General features: G+C 47.5%; 1 protein-coding gene across 1 annotated transcript in view; it reads left to right on the top strand.

Moving 5' to 3' along the window:
- Positions 1-23,401, top strand: part of TRAM2 (translocation associated membrane protein 2) — a 76,990-nt gene that overhangs the window by 40,012 nt on the left and 13,577 nt on the right. Inside the window, exons 2-4 of the mRNA XM_081094836.1 lie at positions 2,575-2,638; positions 22,307-22,416; positions 22,902-23,018. Of these exons, the coding sequence (XP_080950962.1) occupies positions 2,575-2,638; positions 22,307-22,416; positions 22,902-23,018 (291 nt within the window). The remainder of the gene's footprint in view (positions 1-2,574; positions 2,639-22,306; positions 22,417-22,901; positions 23,019-23,401) is intronic.

The raw sequence follows: 23,401 nt of genomic DNA, 5'->3' as shown, positions 1-23,401 counted from the left end.
GAAACTGAGTGAGAGATCTGCGCCTGGGGCATGGAGAGTGTTAGGTATTTTATTCTTGCCCGCCTATTGCCCTTCTCCCCTCTTCTTCCTTTCCCTCGTTTTGTCCAGCTTCCTCTGATCTCCCCTCACAGGGCTTTCAGCCTGAGAAGACCAGGTTTACCCTCCAAGGAGTCCTGGCAGACAGATGGACAGGGCGACAGGCCAGGGATGACCAGTGCGAGCAGAGTACAGCTGGGGAGGGACCACACTGCTGGGGTGGCGGCCGCAGTGAGGTGCAGGTGTTTATCAGCTAGACACTCTCCGGGTTCAGAGCCCAGGAGAGGAGTCTGATTGGCTGGTCTCCTGCCCTGGGGAGAGGGTCTGGCCCCTTCATTCTTCCAGGAGGAATGTGGTGGCCAGAGTGGCCCCCCACACCTCACTCTCACAGCAGAGGAAAGGGGTTTCCTCAGGAAACCCTGATGCCAAGGCTGTGGGTGACAGGTGACCAAGGACAGCTTGAGTGACAGCATGGGGGAAACAAATAGAGTCCAGTGAAGCAGGCTGGCACCGGCTCACCTTCTGATTTTTTTATCCTATTCAGTGAGCAGTGACTGAGCACCTACTGTGTGCATGTGGTTGGTTACTTGAGAAGGGTGTGGGACGGGTGAGATGGCACAGCCCCTGCCCTGCGGAGTGCCACTGAGAACGACAAAGGAGTGTAGGAGGCGATGCCCAGTGGGGCATGCCACAGAGCACTTCCTGAAAGACACTCACACCCTGTCGGCAGGCGGGAGGGCTTCCAGGGGTTACGGTTGAACTGGGTTACGAAGGATGAATGAGCCCAGCTGGGTGTGACTCAGCGGTTGAGTGTTGACCCAGGAACCAAGAGGTTACCGGTTCGATTCCCGGTCAGGGCTTATGGCCGGGCTTGATCTCCAGTGGGGCGTGCAGGAGGCAGCTGATCGATGACTCTCTCTCATCACTGATGTTTCTATCTCTCTCTCCCTCTCCCTTCCTCTCTGAAAAAAAAAGGATGAGTGAGATTTTGATTTGTAGGGTTTTCTGGGGGGTGGGGTACAAAGTGAGGGGGACTAAACCCTCCAAAGAAAAGAGTGAGTAGTATTTTTGCTGAAATACACGTAACATACATCTGTTCTAAAGAGGAGGAGGTGCTTGGACTGGAAGGGAGGCAGGGGCACCCTGCGGAGGTCTCGGGACAGCAGTAATGAGATTTGGGGTCGGGGGGGGGGGGTAGGAAATGCCTGTGTATACGGATAGTGCTTTGTGTTTCCCAGAGTGCCATCCACCCCTCGTCTGATTGGACGTTTCCCTGCGAGCTTGACCGAACATGTCCACGACAATAGCACCCACGAGGAGGCTCCTGCCTCATTGCACACAAAGACAGATGACACCCTCCAGAGAATCGGGGCTGGTGGGTGGGAGAGTCTTGCTCTTCAATAGACAGAGAAGGCCGAGGACAGAGCCTGTGTCCGGGCAGTCGGGAGTCCCAGTGACGCACCGACACGCTGTGATTCATCATTTCTGTTTCCCGCACTGCTTTTCCTACACCCAGTGTTTTCCCCACACCCACGGTGCATCCTTCGGACATTTTTGTTCAGAGGAGAAGCAGTAACTCTTTATTGATGAGGTGTCTCCAGAGGCCTCCTGGGACAGGCCTGGGTGTCGCCTTCTCCCCTGGCCTCCCACGTGCTCCAGGACAGAGTGGGTGGTGCTTCTCAGCCCCAGCGGCACCTCAGAAACATCTGGGGAGCAGTAGACAGAGCAGCAGGGCTACTGCAGACAGCCTTCATCTTACAGGCAGGGAAAGGGAGGCTCGTGGTGTCCGATGACTTGCTGTGGTCACACAGCCAGCAAATGGCAGGGGCAGATTGGAGCCCAGGCAGCCGGTTCTTGAGTCCAAGCTTCAAATCCTCACATTTGATCATCCCTCCCCTGCAGGCTAAACTGCTAGAGCACTGATGTGCCAGGTGGCAACCACAGTTTTTCTCACAGCACCACTGAGATTTTAAAGGCAGCTTTTGAAATAAACAAACCAGAGTGTGGGGTGTTAGGCCTTGCCCCCTGCCCCACAGGAGGGCAGATGCTTCTGACGTTCAGGTGTGGACTCCCGGGCTGCTGTCCGCTGTGCAGTTAACATGCTTGGGGAAGCCAGGACCTCATCTTCTATTCGTTTCCATCTTCACAGTGCGGGGTACCCAAAACTAATGGAATGAATGAGTGGATTCTTGAATGGATGAAAGAATGGCAGACAGATCTGTACCCTTAGCTTGTGAGCTGTCAGCTGGCCAAGCACAGCTTCTTTCATTCCATCTGCAGTGAGTTCAAGCCTAGATACCACACAGGGCCCAGGATTGCTTTGTTTGTTTGTTTTCAGTGCAGGTATTGGGAGGGATGTCGTTAAATGGCAGAGAAAAAAAGCCAGTGCCAACTGTGCTTTAGGTAAAACCCTTCATTGGAGAGGCCTGTGGTCTGAGATGGAAAAGGGCTGGGCCCCGGGGGCTGGTGGCAGGCTCCACATGATTCTTTTGATGTGACCAAGAGACTAAATTGGAATTCTTTTTCTTTATTTCACAGGTCACTGCCAAGACTGCCTTCCTATTTATTTTACCTCAGTATAATGTTAGCGTGCCTACAGCAGGTAAGCAAAGCACTACTTTCTGTCTTTCTCTGGCCCTGCTAACTCTGAAGGACTTGTGTAACTTCCTTTTCCTGTGTACATGTATGGTCCTTTCAGATTGTCACCCTCAGCACCCAGCATCCTAGCTCTGTCCACGATACAGCTGCAGGCCAGTCAGCCCTCACCACGGCTCTGCAGGTGGGGCTCAGGTCAGCACCAGGAACCAGGCCCGCTCCTCTTTCTCACTGTAAGCGCTGGGTGCCCTCTTGATGAATACAGAGTTTTTGTTAGCTGAGTCTAATTTTCTCCTCTTCACTCTGTAGTAGAGTTGAGTTGTCTGGACTTTAAGGTGAGATTCCTTTCTTTGCCTGGCTCCACTGACGCCTACATGAAGGGCTTTGGGGGCAAATCCCTTAACCCATGGCCTACGGAGGATGTAGCTTTAAATCTTTACTGGACTTGCCTGCCCCCTGCAGTCTCTGCAGCCAGGCCCTGGGGGAAGCCATGCTTCTGGGGCAGTCAAATCAGTTCTTTCTTATGAGAATCAACTAAGGGATGCTGGCAAGTGAGGACAAAGACTCTCTGCTCATGAGAGACAGGATACGCCATGGCCAGCCCCAGTAGACAGGGAACCAGGCAGATGCCTGCCCATCCCAAGGTGCACACCAGCCCTAGTGGGCACAGTGGACTGTCTTGCTCAGTGCCATGCAGTCCAAGGTCAAAGTCAGGCTTCTTCCTCCTGGCTCTTGAAAATCCTAAATATCACATGATCACACTCATTTGTGGAATATAATGAACAATATAAACTGATGAACAAAAACAGATCCAGAGACAGAGAAGCATAGACCGTCAAACCTCAGAGGGAAGGTAGGGGAGGGTGGGGGTAAGAGATCACCAAAGGACTTGTATACATGCATATAAGCCTAACCAATGGACACAGACACTGCGGGGGCGGGGGGGGGGGCGGTGTGTGTGAAGGCATGAGTGGGGGGGGCGATGGGGGGCTAAGAACACATATGTAATACCTTAATAAAGAAAATAAATAAATAAATAAATAGAAAGAAAATCTTAGTAACTAGGGTACCTCTAGACCTAGTTCAACTTATTATTTACTAATTTTTAAGTTTCTAAAAATTGTGGTGAAATACAGATAAGGTAAAATTTAATTGTCTTAACCATTTTTTAAGTGTACGGTTCATGAATTAAGTACATTCATGGTGTTTTATAGTCATCACCACCATCCATCTTTAGAACTCTTCATCTTGCAAAACCGAAACTTCTCACTTGTTAAATAATAACTCACAGTCCCCCCCGCCCCACCCCCACCCCGGCACCCACCACTCTCCTTTCTGTCTCTGTGAATTTGACAATTTGAGGTACCTAATATAAGTCAGACCATATAGTATTTGTCCTTTTGTGACTGCTTAAAATTTAATTTTAAATAAATGTCTTTCCAAAATACATTTACATGATTGCTGCATGTCTTTCGGGGGAAATTTATAAAATACAGATAAACACAAGAAGGAAAAAAATCACAGATGACCCCACCACCCAGCCAAAACTACAGTTTACATTTTAGAGTGTGGATTCATGACCTACTTTTACTGTTAGCATGCAGTGACCCTTTTTTCCATGCCATTAATTGTTATTCCATTCAGGAAGACATTTTGAAAAGCTATAAAGTATTTTTTAATAGGGATTACCACAAGTTATCTATTCCATCTCATACTATTGGATATTTAAGTTTCTAGTTTTTGTAAACAGTGCTGTAGTAAAATTCTTGTGGCTAAATTTTTGCATGTATTCATAATTCTTTTCTCTTTTTTTTCTTCATTTTTCATGATTATTTTACAAGGATCAATTCCTATTACTGGAATTTCTGGGTCAAGTAGTGTGTACATTTTAAAGGTTTTATATGTGTATGGCCAAAATATCCTCTGCCATCTAATTCTTAGGACCCATAAATCCTAAGTTTTTTGTAAATATAAGGCTTTTCTTTTTTTTATGTGAGAATGTCAGTTTACTAATTTATAAAGAGATATTCAGTTATCAAATGTTTTCATTACATTTCTCCTTAAAGTCAATTTACGTAGGACCCCAGATCATGACCCCACACAGCTTTATGAATTTACCGTGAGAAAGTAGGGACCACAGCATCTGATATGTGTGTGACCAGGCAAGCTTTTATCTGTTTGTAAAACCAGATCACAATCAGAGGGTTGGTTTTTAAGTTTGAAAACTTTCTCAGAGAAACCAGCAGACAAGTGATACCCTACAAGCATCCCTTTCACAGCCAGGATGAGAAGTGTAGACTTTATGCTCCAGGGTTGAACTCAGAGCCTCTGAGCATGGAGGGCATCCCACCGTGTTTGGGGCATGTGCCAGCATTGGCCTATCATGCCTTCGTTTGTTTGTTTTAAATAATTAACTGATCAAGCCAGACAAATATTTGTGTGCCTCCTGTGTACCGGGCCCTGGAGTAATGTATAAAACACATCTGCTCTCTGACTCACGGAGCTTACCATTTGGTTAGGGAGGGATCGATAATAAACAAGCAAACAACAAATAATGATAGTCGCAATAAGGGTGGAGAAGGAAATACACAAGGTTACATGGTCAGGAAAAATAAAAGGATGATGATGGAAGATGTTTCTGAGAAGTTGATGTCTGAGCTGTGTGTGTAGGAAGTTGTGCTGAGGGTATAGGGAGGCGGGTCTGTGTAGAAGAAAGTGCAGTCCAGGCTGAGGGCTCAGTATGTGCAGAGGCCTCAGGAGTGAAACAAAGACCTTGCACACTTAGTAAATGAAGGCCGTGTGGCTGGAGCCGGCTGGGTTTGGCATTTTTTAGGGGTGGGGCTGCTGAATCCTCCTCCAGGCTACGAGGCCTGGGGAAAGGTGAAGATACATTAAAATTTACACTGAATTGAGGAGTTTTCAGTTACTGTAGAAAGGGAGGATGAAGTATTGTTAAATAGTCTATCTTTTGTTGAAATCTTGCCATTTGGGGCCATTTGAAATATGACGCGCCAATAATCAAGAGAGACAATGAAATCAGAACAGCCTGCTTCATTGTTTCTTGAGCTCTTTAGACACCAACCCAGTAATGTTTGGTTTGTATGTACGGGAGGAAGGCAGACTTGTCGTGGGAAAAAACCTGTTCACAGTAACTGGTCTATTGAGGTTGCGAATTTTAAACCCCCCCGTATCTCTCTTAGGCCGACGTACTTTGTGTAACAGGGTAGATTGTGATCCCTGATGTTTCTCCTGTATGTGGCATGTAACTTGTTCAGCTCGATGTTTGAAGCTTGAGTTTTAGCAGGGCAGTGAGTTTTCGTACACCGTGGCTTTCCGCGCTCGGCTGAGGTTCTCACGCTCTATGGAGAACAGCCGGTGGTGGTGTTGATGACCTCTCCTGCTTGTTTGGTTCTGTTCCTGCTCCTTCTCTCCCGTCTTCTTCCCAGCTCCCAGCATTTGTTTATAGGGTTGCTGTCACCAAAGTACCACAAACCAAGTGTCTCAAACAGCAGAAATATATTGTCTCACAGTTCTGGAGGCTGGAAATCCAAGATCAAAGTCAGCAGGGCCACGCGCGCTAGCAGGCTTTAGGGAAGGGTCTGTCCAGGCCGCGGTCCTGGCTTCTGGTAGTTGCTTGGCTTGTGGCAGCACGAGGCCCACGAGGCCAATCTTCACGTGGCCTTCCCTCTGCCTGCACGTTGGTCTCTGTGTCCAAAGTTCCCCTATGCAAGGACATCAGTCACACTGGATCCGGAGCCCATCCTGCTCCCCTGTGACCTCATCTCAACTGACGACATCAGCAACAACCCTCTTTCCATATTAGGTCACGTTCTGGGATGCTGGGGGGTAGGACTTCAACATATGAATCTTTTGGGGACACAATTCAACTCATAACAGCAGCTATACATGCAGAGACGCTCCATTCAGAGAGACGACTGAAGGAGGAGCTGGCACAGTCTTCGCAGTAATAAGCTGCGCATCCTGGTGGGGCGCCTGCCACGCCAGTATCCTCATGGTTTTCTTTAAGGTCAACAGTGATGAAGCAGGAAATGTTCCCTGTTACCAAATTCCTACTCTCCTATTCCCACTTGCAGCCCTGTTAGGGTTGCCAGACTTAGGAAATAAAAATCCAAGATCACCAGTTAAATTTGAATTTCAGATAAACAAGAAATACTTTCTCTTATTGTAAGTATATCTCAAATTATGCATGGGACATAATTACACTAGAAAATGAATCTTTATGTGAAACTGAAGTTTCCCTGGCTGTCCTGTATTTTGTCTGCCTGCCATACACCCTGCTCAGCTCTGGCAGGGAATAAAATGTCAGGTTTCTGGTCTTGCCATTAGACATTGAGTCTTCTTTCTGATTAAAATATCACACAGCATCTGGTATTATGGCAAGCAACGTATAGCCTGTGAAAGGTCAGCAAAGACCAGAGGTTCCATTCTTCGTGCAGACAGACTCAAGGCCTGCCTGGCCTCCCTCCTGACATAGACCAGGTGACTTCAAGCAGGCTAAGTGTTTACAAGGTCGCTTGGCGTTATGCCACTAATACGCAGATTGGTCTTGGGCAGACCACTTAACATCTGGGTCGCCATCTCTCATCTGCAAAATTAAAGGTGACAGTCCCTGCCTCAACCGTGTTTCCTGAAGACAGAGCCCTAGGAGGCCTCCCAAACACTTGCCACTCACATTGTTCACAGGCCGCTCTACAGGCATCCCCTGGGCACTTGTTAGGAGCTCAGCCTCTCAGCCCCACCTCAGGCGTCTGTGTCAGAACTTTCCTTTAACGAGGCCTCCGCAATTCTGGATCAAGTCTGAGAGGCAGTGCTCTCAGCGTCCTGAGCAGAGAGCTCCAGTCGGCTTCCAAATGACCCCATCTTCTGACCCCGAAGGTATGACAGGGCAACCCACCAAATCCTGTGGCTCGTTTGCATCTCTCTGTTCTCTTTGAATCTTGGTGTTTCTGTGTTTGGTCGAGGGGTGAGGGAAGGAGGGGAACCACTGGGTGGATGTGGTTTCAGGCTGGGGCTGCCCCTCATCAGAAGTCACAGGCGCCTGCAAGGCAGTGTGGGTAGGAGTCGTGGTGGCTGGCATTCCTGACCTGCCTGCGCTGCACACCTAGAACAGAAGGATGAGGCGGGGACCTCTTCCAGGGGAGGGTTTATTTTGCAGGAATGAAAGGTGACAAGGACCCATCCCTGGCTCTGTTGGTCCCAGTGGGCTTTATGGCCACCAGCTGCTGTGTGGCATTGTGTGGCTAGAGATGAAAGCCCGGGAACCATCCGCACCTAGCTTGGCCATTGTTCTCACAGCTCCTTCTAGGGTGAGACACCCTGCCCTGTGAAACAACCTCAGACAGATGGTTTCAAAGCCTCATTCAGCCGAAGGCCTTTGTCCAAGGCCCGGAGTGTGGCTTTGTTCGCTGTGCTGGCTGGCAGGAATTAGTCTTGTCTTGTGCTTGTATCATGTACTTGAAAGATTGACATCACATATCCAACTGAGCCCCTCTTTGTAAGATGAGCTTGTGAGAGACAAAAAAAGGAAGAGACAGGTGGGCAACAGTGGCCCCGGGGGTGGAAGCCTTACTTGATGACAGACGACACTACCCAACCCTGTCCAGCTGGAGGAGACTCGAGACTCACGTAGGCTGGCCTGATCCTTTTACAGCAAAGGGAACGGAGGTGCGGAGAGTTGATTGACAGTCCCAAGGATGCACCAGTGAGGCAGGGCAAAGGCTGGGCTGCTCACACCTCCTGCAGCACCAGTCCCCAGGGAAGCTGTGGGAAGGTTGGGTTTGCCAGATAGGCTGGTGGGCAGAGGGGAAACCCAATCAGGGAGGCAGAGATCTGGCTCTGCCCTGGTCTCTCAGGCCAAACAGCCACCAAGATGCCCTTTGGCCCCAAGTCCTGTCTGTACAAATAGGAGAAAGCACAGACCTGCATATTGGAGGCCCTCTGAGAAAGAGTGGGAGCTCTGACCCAGGACTCACAGCAGCTCTGGACTTGATGCTTTGTGTTCAGTAAACTTACTGTCTCAGTGCATTCAGCCTGCTATGATGCAAAGCCACAGACTGGATGGCTGATGAACAATGAAATTATTTCTTTCAGTTCTGGGGGCTGGAAGTCTGAGAGGGTGCCAGCGTGGTTAGGTGGGGCTCTCTTTCAGATCACAGGCTTCTTGTTCTATCCTCACGTGGTGGAAGGGGCCAGGAGCTCCATGGGGCCTCTTGTAAGGGCACTAATCCCATTCACTAGAGCTCCACCCCATGGCCTAAGCGCCTTCCGAAGGACCTACCACTAACACCATTACATTGGGCGCTAGGATTCCAACGTGTGAATTTGGTGGGTGGAGTACAACCATTCAGGACACAGCACTTACTACTTAAGTCTAGCAGCTGTGCAGAAAAGGAGACAAGCCGTGAGAGGTCAGCTCCATGAATTTTCACAAAGTGAACACATCTCTGTTCATGTAACCAGCACCTCAGAAGTCAGACCTTGCAGCCTAGACTTGATTCTGTCCAACTCCCTGTTAGAGCCCAGAGAGTTTATCCCGTTCAGCGTGGAACTTCCAGAGGTTTGAGGAGGGAGAACCACTGAGTTACTGTGGCTCATTGTTAACCAGACCCAAGTGCAGGGACAGGACCAGAAGCCCGGTGGCGACATCTTTGACCTGCGGCCTCGGTTGCCTCTGCTCCTTCCCTTCCCTCACAGGGCCTCTGACCTGGACACCACCCACATTCTTACTTCTTCCCATTCCCATCGCCCCTGGTCATCCCTTTTATTCTATCTATTAGGTAGGACAATTTTTCTTATTCAGTTCTTTCTGAAATAATTTTTGTCCTTAATTTAGCCATGGGCTGTTTATATTACTTTTATCCAAGTTTAAAAAAACATACATAATTTTAGACTTGTTTGGTATGTGATCTTCAGGAATTATTTTTTCTTTATGACTTTTTTTTTGCATTTTTGCTATAGCAACTTTTATTGTATTAGAATCGGATATATATTTCTTTTTCTTTTTTTTTTATTAAATCTTTATTGTTCAGATTATTACATTTGTTCCTCTTTTTTCCCCCCATAACTCCCCTCCTTCCAGTTCCCACCCCACCCTCCGCCCTCACTCCCCACCCACTGTCCTCATCCATAGGTGCACGATTTTTGTCCAGTCTCTTCCTGCATCTCCCACACCCCTTTGCCCCCCAAGAATAGTCAGTCCATTCCCTTTCTATGTCCCTGATTCTATTAGAATTAACAGTTCATTCTGTTCATCAGATTATTTATTCACTTGACTCTTAGATTCACTTGTTGATAGATGCATATTTGTTGTTCATAATTTGTATCTTTACCTTTTTCTTCTTCTTCCTCTTCTTAAAGGATACCTTTCAGCATTTCATATAATACTGGTTTGGTGGTGATGAACTCCTTTAGCTTTTCCTTATCTGTGAAGCTTTTTATCTGACCTTCAATTCTGAATGATAGCTTTGCTGGAAAAAGTAATCTTGGTTGTAGGTTCTTGGCATTCATCACTTTGAATATTTCTTGCCACTCCCTTCTGGCCTGCAAAGTTTCTGTTGAGAAATCAGCTGACAGTCGTCTGGGTATTCCCTTGTAGATAACTGAGTTTCTTTCTCTTGCTGCTCTTAAGAGTCTCTCTTTGTCTTTTGCTCTTGGCATTTTAATTATGATGTGTCTTGGTGTGGTCCTCTTTGGATTCCTTTTGTTTGGGGTTCTCTGCGCTTCCTGGACTTGTAAGTCTATTTCTTTCACCAGGTAGGGGAAGTTTTCTGTCATTATTTCTTCAAATAGGTTTTCAATATCTTGCTCTCTCTCATCTTCTGGCACCCCTATAATTCTGATGTTGGTACGCTTGAAGCTGTCCCAGAGGCTCCTTACACTATCTTCGTATTTTTGGATTCTTTTTTCATTTTGCTTTTCCGGTTGGGTGTTTTTGCTTCTTCGCATTTCAAATCTTTGACTTGATTCTTGCGCTCCTCTGGTCTGCTGTTGGGAGTCTGTATAATATTCTCTATTTCAGTCCGTGTATGCTTAATTCCTAGTTGGTTCTTTATCACAACATCGAGGGTCTCATTAGATTTCTTGTAGGTCTCAATAAGTTTATCGGCTGCTTCTAGACAGTTCTTAAGAGACCTTAAAAGTGTGGTTCTGAACTCAATATCCTCCATTGACAATTTTGTCCTGTTTCTTTGTCTCCGCATTTTTTATGCTTTCTTGGCGCACCCCCTAGTGGTCTTTGTGTGCAGTCTTATTGTAGTTAAGCCTTTATTGTTGTAGTTAATACTAGGGGGATTTGACCTCCGGGCCAAGTGGCTGTGAGAATCAGCTGTGTCTGCAGTGGGAGAACTTCTGTCCTATAGGGAGGTACTAATCTAGCCTTTGCCTGAGGCTATCCCGCAAATGGCTCTGCGTAGGGCTTGGGCGGGGCGGGTCGCACGGGATCAACAGGGTGGGCGGAGTGAGCAGTTATGACTGCTCTCAGTCCCGTCCCCAGAGGCTCTGCCTCTCAGAGTCCCAGCAACCGCTGCAAACCTTGGAGAGAAAACTGCCCTCTCGCTCCGACCGATGCCAGACAGTCCCGCTTCTCCCGTTTGAGTCTGGGTCCCCAGAGACTCGCCCAGAACTGGAGCTCAGAGCCTGAGCCTCCCTCCCGATTGAAAACGACAACCGCGCCCTCAGCCACCAGACCGCTCCGCGCGCACCTCCGCACCTTTGTATTTTCCGCACTGCGCCTCCTCTGAGTCTCGGTATGCTCTTCTCTTTCCTTTTAGTTGAAGAATTTCCCCTCAGCCAGCCTTCCTGTGGTTCTGAGTGATGTCTGTTCCGTCTTTTAGTTGTATTTTTGAAGTGGTTGTTCAAGGCAGCAAACTCCAGTGTTTACCTATGCCGCCATCTTGGTTTCTCCCCATGACTTTCTTGAATTAAAAAACAAAGCTCACACCTTCCCCAGCTGTAGGCATGGTCTGCCCAGGCCGACTGTGTGTAGAAGCCTCAGGTGTATAAACTGCAGTGGAGGCTGAGTGTGTGCCTGGCTCCTAGGAGTTGTAATTTTTTTTTTTTTTCCTGAATGCCAAAAGGAGGTTTAAAACATTTTACAAAGGAATGCTACTTCAAAAAAACAATTAAGAAGCCAGGCACTTTTATTTCTAAATTCTTTTTAATGCTTCTCTTACTTTTGCTATCTTTTTGCATCATAAAAATATACTTGTCTTCCTGTAAAACTGGAGGAAATACATTTTGTTCATGCAATATGGGGTTAAAATGGTAACTTTGAAGATTCCTCGGCTCTATATCTTTAATTCTCTGAACAGCCTGAAGGGGGCGGAACAGGGGATTGTTATGTATGTGTATGAGTTTGCTGGGGCTGAGGGTCTTCAGCTACAGAAATCTGTCCCATGTTTATGGAGGCTGGAAGTCCAAAATCAAGGTGTCAGCAGGGTTGGTTCCTTTGAGAGCTGTGAGGGAAGGAGTTGTTCCAGGCCTTTCTCCTTGGCTTGGGAATGGCCATCCTCCCTCTAAGTGTGTCTGTCTCTGTGTCCAAATTTCCCCCTTTTATGAAGACACCAGTTGTGTTGGGTTAGGGCCCCCTCTAAAGACCTTATTTTAACTTGGTGACCTATCTCCAAGTAAGGCCATATCTGAGGTACCGGACTTCCTTTTGTCTTTCTTTGTCGGGCGGAGGGAACCACAGTTCAGCCCCTAACAGTGTGTGTGTGAGAACCACGGTGGTGCTTGTCATTCAGAGGCCACTGGCCACATCGTCCAGGTTGGGAGGTCAGAGCGGATGTGGCCTGGCAGCCCGGGGAGACGGGGCCACGGGGGAGGGCAGAATGCTGCTGTGTGCCCAGTGCCCGTCCTCAGTCCCTCTTTTTTCCCTGACACCCCTGGGAGCGGGCAGGCCGGTGGGGTGGGTTTGATGAATGCACTCTGTGTGGTTTGGAGGGGAGTCAGGAAGCAGAGAGGCCTGGCTGGGAGACGGAGGGCCTTGGTCCCTGCCATCAGTGGCGAGGTTAGATTCCCGGGCACAGTTACTGCTGCCATTGTCTGTGAACGGGGCTAACTCGGGATCACTGTGAGAAGTAAATGATGTCACTTACAGGACGTGGCCACTGCAGTGCCTGGCACAGGGCAGGTGCTCAATAAACGGCTTCTAGTTGTCTGTATTGTCCTACACGAGCCCTGATGGGAGTGTTTTTGTGTGTGCTGGATAGTGCCTGTTCTATTCCTTTAGCTTCTGATTCTGTCTGTTGATCCCATCTATTTAAGCAGCACTTACTTTACAGTTCCTAAGTCCGCTATCTGTGTTATCCTTAGAACTTTGTGAGAAAGGTAGACGGTATTATCCCCACTGTTCAGAAAGGGTCACTGAGGCAGAGTGACCCTGAATCACATGATGGGCAACTGGCGGCTCCAGGCATGAGCGTCAGGTGTCCTCATGTCAGACCTGGGCCACTATGGGAAAACCAAACCTAACAAAAAAACAGCAACGAAGTAGGGAAAACACAACTTTTAAATTTCTATTTGTACAAAGCAGGAACGATTTGAAGATTTTTTTTTTTTTTTAGATTTTTGACTAGAAAATACACTCACGTTTCAAATAAAATCTGTACAAGAAGTTAGCGTGTTTTCCCTTTGACACCCCATCCTGTGGGCAGTTGCATCATTCTCTGTGTGTCCTTCAGAATTTCCATTGCACCTTCCAGTGTTTCTTTATGCAAAACAAGTCCATCGTTTTCTTTTCTCCCCTTATTTCACATAACAAGTAGAAGATCATATGTTCTGTACCTTGCTTTTTTCTTCCACTAAATAATGTATTCTGGGTATCATTTCATATCACTGTCCAGGAGCATCATCATTTTCTCCCAAAGTTTTACTGAAGTGCATATAACATGTGCAGTAAAGCACACATATTTCTTAAGAGTACATACAGCATGAAGAATTTTTACATATGTGCGTGCCCATGTAACTAACCATCATCTAGATCAGTGGTTCTCAACCTTGGCTGCACATTAGAATCTCCTGGGAATCTTTTTAAAATCCTGATTTCTGGGCCTCATCCTCTGGAAATTCTGTTTCTTTGTTATGGCGTGGGGCCACAACATTAGTAACAAAGAAACAATTTCCAGAGGATGAGGCCCAGAAATCAGGATTTTAAAAAGATTCCCAGGTGATGCTAATGTGCAGCCAAGGCTGAGAAGCACTCATCTAGATAGAGGTGCAGCCTCCCAGTTTCCTCATGCTCCTTCTAGCTCAGTGACGGCGAACCTTTTGAGCTAGGCGTGTCAGCATTTTGAAAAACCCTAACTCTGGTGCCGTGTCACATAGAGAAATTTTTTGGTATTTGCAACCATAGTAAAACAAAGACATATTTTTGATATTTATTTTATATATTTGAATGCCATTTAACAAAGAAAAATCAACCAAAAAAATGAATTCGCGTGTCACCTCTGACACGCGGTGTCATAGGTTCGCCATTACTGTAATCTAGTCAGTAACCCCCTCAAAGCAATCACCATTTTGCTTCTGTCTCTTAATTCATTTCACCTGATCTTGATCTTCATTTCTCTCTGATTTTTAAAGCAGCTTGCTTCATTGCTTAAATTTTAGTGTGCCTGAGAAGCACCTGGAGGTGTTGTTAAAACACAGATTCCTGGGCTCTCCTTTAAGTTTCTGGTTTAGTAGGCCTGGGTAGGTATGTAGGAATGTACATCTCTACGTTCACAGGTGATGCTGACGCTGTTGGTCCACAGCCGCACTTTGCGATGTATGATGACTGTGGCTCATTTAACCAGTCCCCTACAGATGAAAACAGTTTGGGTTGTTTCCATTCGTTTATTGGTTAACACAGTGCTGCTGTGCATAACTTTGTACACATGTTATTTGAACATAGCAGGTACTGACCATAAGATCAATTCCCAGGAGTGGAATTTCTACATAAAAGGACCCATGCATTTGTAATCTCGATGGAAACTGCCACGTTGCCCATCCTATGAGGTGGTGCATTTTGCATTCCCGCTAGCAGAGAGCCTGTTTCTCTACAGCCTCAGCGAGAGTGCATTGTCAAGCTCCAGATTTTTGCCAATCTGATAGGTATAAAATGGTATCTCCTTGTAGTCTTCATTTGCATTTCTCTCTTCAGTATAAGGCTGTGCATCTTTTTAAATGTATAAGGGCCATCTGTGCTTTTTTTCTGTTGTGAATTATCGGTTTATATTCTTTGCCCATTCTCTGTCTTTTTATCCTCAAGTCCTAGGAGCTGTGTACATATTAGCAAGATTAGCCTTTTGTGTATGATCTGAATTGTAAATATTTTCCCCTAGGTCAGTGGTCGGCAAACTGCGGCTCGTGAGTCACAGGCGGCTCTTTGGCCCCTTGAGTGTGGCCACGAAGTTTCAATCGCACTGTACGTGCTCGCCCACACGTGGTATTTTGTGGAAGAGCCACACTCAAGAGGCTGCAGTTTGCCGACCACTGCCCTAGGTGATCATTTGCCCCTTGATTTTGCTTAAGGTGGCTTTTTTCCTACTTAAATTTGGAATGCGAATATATATATATATATATATATATATATATACATATATATATATTAAAAGATTCTAAATAATGTGAAAACAGGAGTTGGCTGTAGCACAGAAACCACTCAAAAATAAATTTTACAATTGCAGATTTGCAGTGGTGAGAGGGGACACTGGGCAGGAAAGAAGCCTCTAATTTGTGCATTGATGCTGTTTAAACAGCCAGTTTTTCAGACAAAGGCAGAGCCAGCCTCATGGGCTTGGACTCTAAGGAATATGAAAAACACAACAAGTGGCCAAAACCGGTTTGGCTCAGTGGATAGAGCGTCGGTCTGCGGACTGAAAGGTCCCAGGTTCGATTCCGGTCAAGGGCATGTACCTTGGTTGCAGGCATATCCCCAGTAGGAGATGTGCAGGAGGCAGCTGATCGATGTTTCTCTCTCATTGATGTTTCTAACTCTCTATCTCTCTCCCTTCCTCTCTGTAAAAAATCAATAAAATATATTTTTAAAAAAAAAAAAACACAACAAGTGGCCGCCAACCAGCTCGGGTCACAGGAAGGAGGTCAGAACGTGCACAGTGGTATCGAGATAAGATCAGAACCTGTTGCCGAAACCGGTTTGGCTCAGTGGATAGAGCATCGGCCTGCGGACTGAAAGGTCCCAGGTTCGATTCCGGTCAAGGGCATGTGCCTTGGTTGTGGGCACATCCCCAGTGGGAGATGTGCAGGAGGCAGCTGATCGATGTTTCTAATTCTCTATCTCTCTCCCTTCCTCTCTGTAAAAAATCAATAAAATATATATATATTAAAAAAAAAAAAAGATCAGAACCTGTCAAGGCAGGCAGGAGAAGCGCTTACAGGTGACACCAAAGGGAACAGAAAAACATCTCATAGCCATAGGAAGCAAAACAGGAGGTCAATAAGAATGTCAGTCCCACCCCGCCAGCGTAGGTCAGTGGTTTGATTCCCATTCAGGGCACATGCCCTGGTTGTGGGCTCAATCCCCAGTGTGGGGTGTGCATGAGGCAGTCGATCAATGGTTCTCTCTCATTGATGTTTCTGTCTTTCTCTCCCTCTGTCTTCATCTCTGAAATCAATAAAAAATAAAAGTAAAAATAAAAAAGAATGTTACTCTGGAAAAGGGACAGCTGGTAACAGAGGTTGTCAAAAGGACCAAGGCTCTCACTGATTTTTTTTAGTTGTCTTTTAAAATTATGATCAGAGATAAGCAAAGTAAGCAGTGTCACTTTTGATGGCAAATGGGATAACTCCTCTATAGTGGGAAGATCATTATTGAAATTGAAGGTGATCTCTTTCAAACCTAGATTAATTTCCACAGCAGGGCATATTGGTATACTCTAGGGGGGGCGCGTAGGAAGAAGACTCATAGGATATTGGTGTTGGAAAGCTGCCAGTGGTCATCTAGGCTGGAGAGTGCAAATTGGTGGCCTGTGGTCAGAATTGGCTTCAGATGTGTTTTCTTTGGCCAGTTTGGTGTTGGACCATAATGTGTTTTTAAAATTTTTGGATTAGTCACCAATATCACCCTCTTTGCTTTTGAAATATCGGGAATCTGGCCACACTGGGCTGGTACCCCTCCCATGGCCACAGTGGCCGAAGCACCTTCCCAGCCCCTTGGGACACATGCTCTGCAGTTTCCAGTCACCACAGTCAAACCAATGTATCCTCTCTAGTGCACCCCTAACATTGAGACTGTCACCATCTATCCCCGATTTAACTGTGGTTTTTGTTTTAGTAGGATTAAAGGAGAGTGGATATTCCATTTTTTGTTTGTTTGTTAATCCTCACCCAAGGATTTTGTTTTCTACTGATTTTTAGAGGAAAGGGAGGGGGAGAGACAGAAAGAGAGAGAAATATCAATGCGAGAGAGACAAACTGATTGGTTGCCTCCTGCATGCGCCCAAACCAGGGCCAGGGACGAGCCTGCCAGCGAGATATGTGCCCTTGACTGGAATCGAACCTGGGACCCTTCAGTTCGAGGGCTGACGCTCTGTCCACTGAGACAAACCAGCTAGAGCGAAAGTGGGTATTTCCTAAACTTGTTCCTCTGTCCTGGTGGAAATGTGAAAGATAGGCCAAGAGGGCGGTACGTTGAAAAGCAGTGGAAAGTGTCCTGTAGAAGGTACCTCCGTGTACCTCTGCATGGAAAGGATTTATCTTCAGACACCTGGACCACTTTGCCCACCTGGTCCCTGGAGGCCTTTTGCTGTGACTTGTGATCAGAATCACCTCTCTGGTCTGAGAGCTCAGAGACATGCCGACACTTGCTCTTCTAAGGAATTATTCGGGTTCCTGCCAAACCACTGCCGTTCTTTTCGAGAGCTCATGGGACGGGGGAGTGGGAGCTCGAACTGGGGTAGGGAGGGGATTTTTATAAGAATTCGTGAGCAACCAAAAATGGAAAAAGAAAAGAATCAAAGCCATCAGTTTGTGTGTAGCCTCCAAGAAGAACACAGAGTTCTGTGGGAAGAACGCAGACGGGGTCAAACCAATGTACTTTCCTGCTCCGATCAGAAGGAAGACCGCACACAAGGGGAAGCAGAGAGAGAACGCGTGTGAATCAGAGCACAGCCTTGGGGTGTTTGCATGGGATGCTGCTTGTTAGGACTGTGGGAGACTGAGATCAAAGGGGCGGCTTCTTACCAGTAAGTATTCGGGAACTGGGGAGGGCATGAGGGGGTCGGGTTGACCCCAAGATGGCTTTTGGACAGTGGGAGACCTGAGAAATGGCCCATGTCCCTTAACTCTCTGGATCCTGTTTCTTCATTCACTTTCCTTGCTTATCTTATGAGATGGTTCTGAGGATCAAGCAAGACAGCACACGTTGAAGAATTGTTAAAGCACAGAGGGCTCCGGGTACAGATGAAATGGCAGAAGGTGCTTTGGGATCCTTCTCCACAGCCAGTCCATCAGCTGCTGCTTTTGATTCCATCACCCACATCTCTCTGAACTTGTCTCTCTCCACCGCTCTGCCGCCTTCCTAGTGCAGGCCCCCACCGCCACCCTGGCCCAGGATCCCTGCAGGCGCCTTCTAACCTCTCTCCCTGCCTCTCTAACCCATTCAGCAAGAGAGGGATCATTACAAACATGTGTGTAACTAATATCCTCCAGTAGCTTTCCATGTAGGGGGGCCCTTGGTCCCAGGGCCTGAACCTTTGCAGCCTGCCCCACCCCTGCTCTCTAGCTTCACCTCATTCCTCAGCCCACCCACCCTCCCAAGCTCTCCCCCCTGCACTCCTCGGCTTCCCTGCCCCCTTCACTCTCTGTGAGTTTTCTGCTCCTTGTTATTTCCCCCTCAGCCTTCACTCTATGTCAAAGCATTTATCACACCAGGCAGCTGGTGTCTGTTTTAAATTGTGATGAAATACCTCCTATATAATAAAAGGCTAATATGCAAATTGTCCCCTCGCCTGGGAGTTCCACCAGGGGGCAGGGCCGGCCAACTACCTGCGGCCCCTCCCCCCAGCCGGCCCAGCTCGATCAGCCCCGATAGGGGCAGGCTGGCTGGACCCCACCGTGCACAAATTCGTGCACTGGGCCTCTAGTATAATATAAAATTTACAGTCCTTGCCATTTCTAAGTGTCCATTTCAATAGTGTTAAGTACATTCATATTGTCAGGCAAAGAATCTTGCAGTACTGAAACTTTGTACCCATTAAACAGCAATTCTCCATTCCCCTTTTCCTATCCCCTAGCAACCATCATTCTACTTTCTTTTCTATTTTTTTTACTTAATCCTCCCCTGAGGATATTTTCCCATTGATTTTTAGAGAGAGTGGAAGGAAGCAGGAGAGACAGAAAGAGAGAGAGACATATCAATTGGCTGCCTCCCACACACACTCCAACCAGGGCCCGGATTAAGCCTGCAACCCATGTACATGCCTTTGGCCAGAATTGAACCTTTCAGTCTGTGGGCTGACACGCTATCCACTGACCCAAACCAGCTAGGGCCATTCTACTGAGCCAAACCGGCTAGGGCCATTCTACTTTCTGTGTCTATGAATTTGACTACATTAGGAACTTGATATGATGGAATCATATAGTATTTATCTCTTCATGACTGGCTTATTTAGCATAGTGTCCTTTAGCTTCATCTATGTTGTAGTATGTGACAGGATTTCCTTCATTTTTAAGGCTGAATCGTATTCTGTTGTAAGTATATACCACATTTTGTTTCTCCATTCATCTGTTGATAGACACTTGGTTGTTCACCCTTGGCTGTTGAATAATGCTGTTATGAACAGGGGTGTGCAAATGTCTCTCAGGACCCTGATCCCAGTTCTTTTGAGAATATATCCAGAAGTGGGATTGCTGGATCATGTGATTGTTCTGTGTTTTTAATTTTGAGGAACCACCATACTGTTTTCCACAGTGACTGTACCATTTTGTATTCCCACAAACAATGCACAAAGATTCTAATTTACACACATCCTGGCCAGCACTTGTTATTTTCTGTTTGTTTTTACCCCCCCCCCCCCACCCCTGCATTATGGCCGTTCTAATGCGTGTGAGGGTGTCTCACTGTCATTTCAGTTTGCATTTTCCTAATGATAGTGATGTTGAGTGCCTTTTCATGTATCCGTTGCCCATTGGTATGTCTTATTTAGAGAAATATCTATTAAAGCCCACTTAATAGATATTTTTAAAGTAACTGCTTGTTTTTGTTGCTGTAGAATTCTTTGGCCTCTGGTTTTTCAGTCTAGGAGAGTTGGATGCGACCTGCTAAGCTCCAGAAGGGCAGGGTGCCCGCCTTGCTCATTGCCATCTCCTCAGTGCCCAGTACAGAGCCTTGGACATGGTTGATTGGTTGATGAGCAAACATGCATGTAGCTCTCAACAGCGAAGGAACAAAGTAATGTATTAATCATACATTCATTCTTGTTTCAAGAAGAATTTAGGGCTATATTCACATCTCTTTGGGCACTTGGGGTGGAAAATGGCAGGACCCCGAATAGACTTTGAAATGGATAATCCAAAGTCTTGACATGTGTGATTTCACTGCTTTTGGGCCGTGCTGTTTTTGGTGTTATGTATGACTCCCATTTTGCCTAATTTGCTGGTCTTGATGATGAAACTTTGCATGTGGCTAGTGCTTTTACAGTTTCAAAATATGCTGCCATCTAATTAGTCTCCTTTGATCCTTCCTTCTGAAGAAGGTAGGGAGAATGTCATCGAGCTTTACAGACGGATGACAGGAAGGAGGCTACTCCACACCCATCTCTCCTCCCTCTGCTGGTCTTTTCCTCAGTGCTCAGTGCCTGACCCACCACCCTGTCCCCCAGATCTGAGCCTCTTTGGAGGGTCACCAGCTAATCTTATCAGTCCTGTTCCTGGCACCCCCCCCCTCCCCCCGCCGCCCTCTCTTTCCTGCTCTCGGAGCTACTCACTTGGACCACACCCCACCTGGACCACTCCTGTGACAGCTCCCTGTGGTGTCTTTACCTCCCGGCTCCATGCTGTTCACTGCTGCCAGAGTAACTTTCCAAAACCCACATGTCATCATTTTCCTGTTGAATTTGAATTCTTCAATGTCTCCGTGTAGCCTTCAGGATAAAGCCCACACCCTTTCAGTGGCACCCAGGCCATTCACAGCAGCCCCATCACCTGCCATGACCGCCTCCCCATTCCTTCACATTCCAGCCTCATTCCATGCATCTTTTGCTGATGCTACCTCCTCTGCCTGGGGTGACCCCTACTTATTCCTGGGATCTGTTCTCCCTGACCTGCTACCTCACTGCTTCAGCACAGCCGGAGTCAGGCCCTGCCTGCCTTGGCTCCCTGTGTTTCTGTGTTTACCTCTTGGTACCGCGTGCCCGTCTGTAAGGAGCGGGACATTTATTTCAGTCTCCTTGCAGGTCTGTACATCCCACGGTCCAGACAGAGTCTTCTATCCCTATTTTAACAGCTAGCCCAGTGCCTCTCACAGAGTAGATCTCTGTGGAAAGGAGCAGGGAGAGGAAAAAGAAAAGTGTGTCTGGTTTCAGAGTTCATGTGCTCCCTGTCCTTGCCATCCTCCACCCCTGCCCGCTGTCACAGTCCCCCAGCCCAGGGTGTCGGAGGCTGGGTCGACTCTCCGTGACCTAACGGGCTCTGCTTTGCCTGAGACTACCCCGAAACTCACCTTCCTGCTGGTGACTGCATCCCAGCAGAGCGATGACTCATGCGCGTGACTCAGCGAGAATGCAGCACAGCTGGAAGGGCAGCCAGTGTGTCTGCTGGTGGGAGGGCAGTTACCGAGCAGCAGCCATCCAGGCCCAAGTTCACAAACTCTGGCAGCCCTGCGCCCGCTCCTCAGACGTGGGTGTAAGTCCCCTGTCCACGGAGAAAGAGACTGTACTAGCCGAGCTTCAGAAGACTTAATATATTTGGGATTCCAATTGATTACTATTAAATAATATTTTCGTAAGCCATTTATTGCATGCTCACATGGTCATAGGCATTGTAATAACCATCTTGCCTACAAATTATCTCATTTTATTCTCATAATAGTGTGCTTCTCCCAGCATCGACAACACAAATAGTAGCAAATACATATGTAGCAGATACCATTCTAAGCCTTTTGCATTGACTAAGTCATCTAATTCTCACAATAACCTTAGGATACAGAAACTGCTATTACCTTCATTTCACAGATGAGGAAACTGAGGCACAGAAAGGCCACACGTTAGAGGTGCCCCAAAGTCACGTAGGAAGTAAATGGCAGCTGTGATACCAACTCGGGCTTCTGAGTCCACACTCTGAACCCCTGTGCTGTGCCTCCTTGATGAAGTATAACTACAGTCCTGTTCACAGGGGAAGACACTGCAGCTCAGAGAGGGTGGCCACTTCCCCACAGACACACAGCCAGGGAGTGATCGAGACGGGCTGTCTCTGACCCCTGGCTTGTGAGCACTGTGCTCTCCTGCCCAGACTCAGGAGGTGGAGCCATCACACGTGTTCCCCTGAGCCCTCCCCCTGGGCACTTCCCAGGGGTCAAATCCAGAGGCAGGATTCTGGGGAAGAAGCTCTTTCTTCAGAAGGAAAGCACTGATGGCACATCCAGATCTCCTTCCAGTTTTGGGTCCCAGAGCACTTGCTTCCTCACCCAGGGGTGCTGACGGGGCTCTTCTTACCTCCGCAGACAGCGAGACCATGCACTACCACTACGGGCCCAAGGACCTGGTCACCATCTTGTTCTACATCTTCATCACCATCATCTTGCACGCTGTGGTTCAGGAGTACATCTTAGACGTAAGTGATGCGTCTAGATTCCGAAACCAGAAACTGGGGAGATGCGTGGGTCGCAGGAGTCACCGGGAGGAGATCTGAACCTCTTCACCCCCAATTTCATGCCCCGGTTGGTCCTGTGGACTGGCCGTCTCTCACACACTCAGTCCCTCTCACAGGCTTCTTTAGCCAGCACACGAAACAGCAATGTTTACTGTCACGAGCGGAGAGACTGCCTGAGATAAGACAGGACAGCGTCCTGTGGCCCGTCCTACACAGTCTGGTTGGGCTGTTTTCTTTACATCTGGGCTGCGGACACTAATCTCGCCGCTTCCTCTAAATGCTCGCTTCACATAGCACCCTGCACACAGTAGTCCTACACTGAACGACTTGGATTATGGCTGCCTTCCACCTTTAACCTTTTTTTTGTGGGAAGGAGCAAGAGTTTGAAACCTGCCCACTACCAATATGCTTGTATATTAATATGTGGGACTCTCTCTGTTCTTTAGAAAATCAGCAAAAGGCTTCATCTCTCCAAGGTCAAACACAGCAAGTTCAACGAATCTGGACAGCTGGTGGTCTTTCATCTCAGCTCGGTGATCTGGTGCTTGTACGTGGTGGTGACGGTGAGTGGTCCTCGCGGCTTTTCTCCTCGGGGAAGGAAAAGAGTAAGGAGCTGCATGGAGAACGTGGGGCCTTTCCTAGAACTGAAGCCATTTTCCATCCTCACGGTCCTGTGAGAGGGGCAGAGTGCTACAAATGCGTTTTTACAGCTGGAGAGCCCTCCTGTCCACAGCGAACACTGTAGTTGCTGTGAGGGCACAGTGATGGTGCTGTGTATCTGGATGGCCCTGAGTCATGTTACAGGGCGCCCCGCAAAAACTGTCCCACAAGACAAATTTACGTTCATTCGGGCGCCCGCCCATGGTAAGGATTGCAGAAACCCAAGCTCAGGTTCCAAAGTGTGCCCACGGTCATGCGCTTCCGGAGTATCCAGGATGGGGCTGGG

This window comes from Myotis nattereri, assembly GCF_964212035.1.
Source record: "Myotis nattereri genome assembly, chromosome: 6".
Lineage (NCBI taxonomy): Eukaryota > Metazoa > Chordata > Mammalia > Chiroptera > Vespertilionidae > Myotis > Myotis nattereri.
Note: the sequence above shows the minus strand (reverse complement) of the source record. Positions and strands in the feature narration are given on the sequence as shown.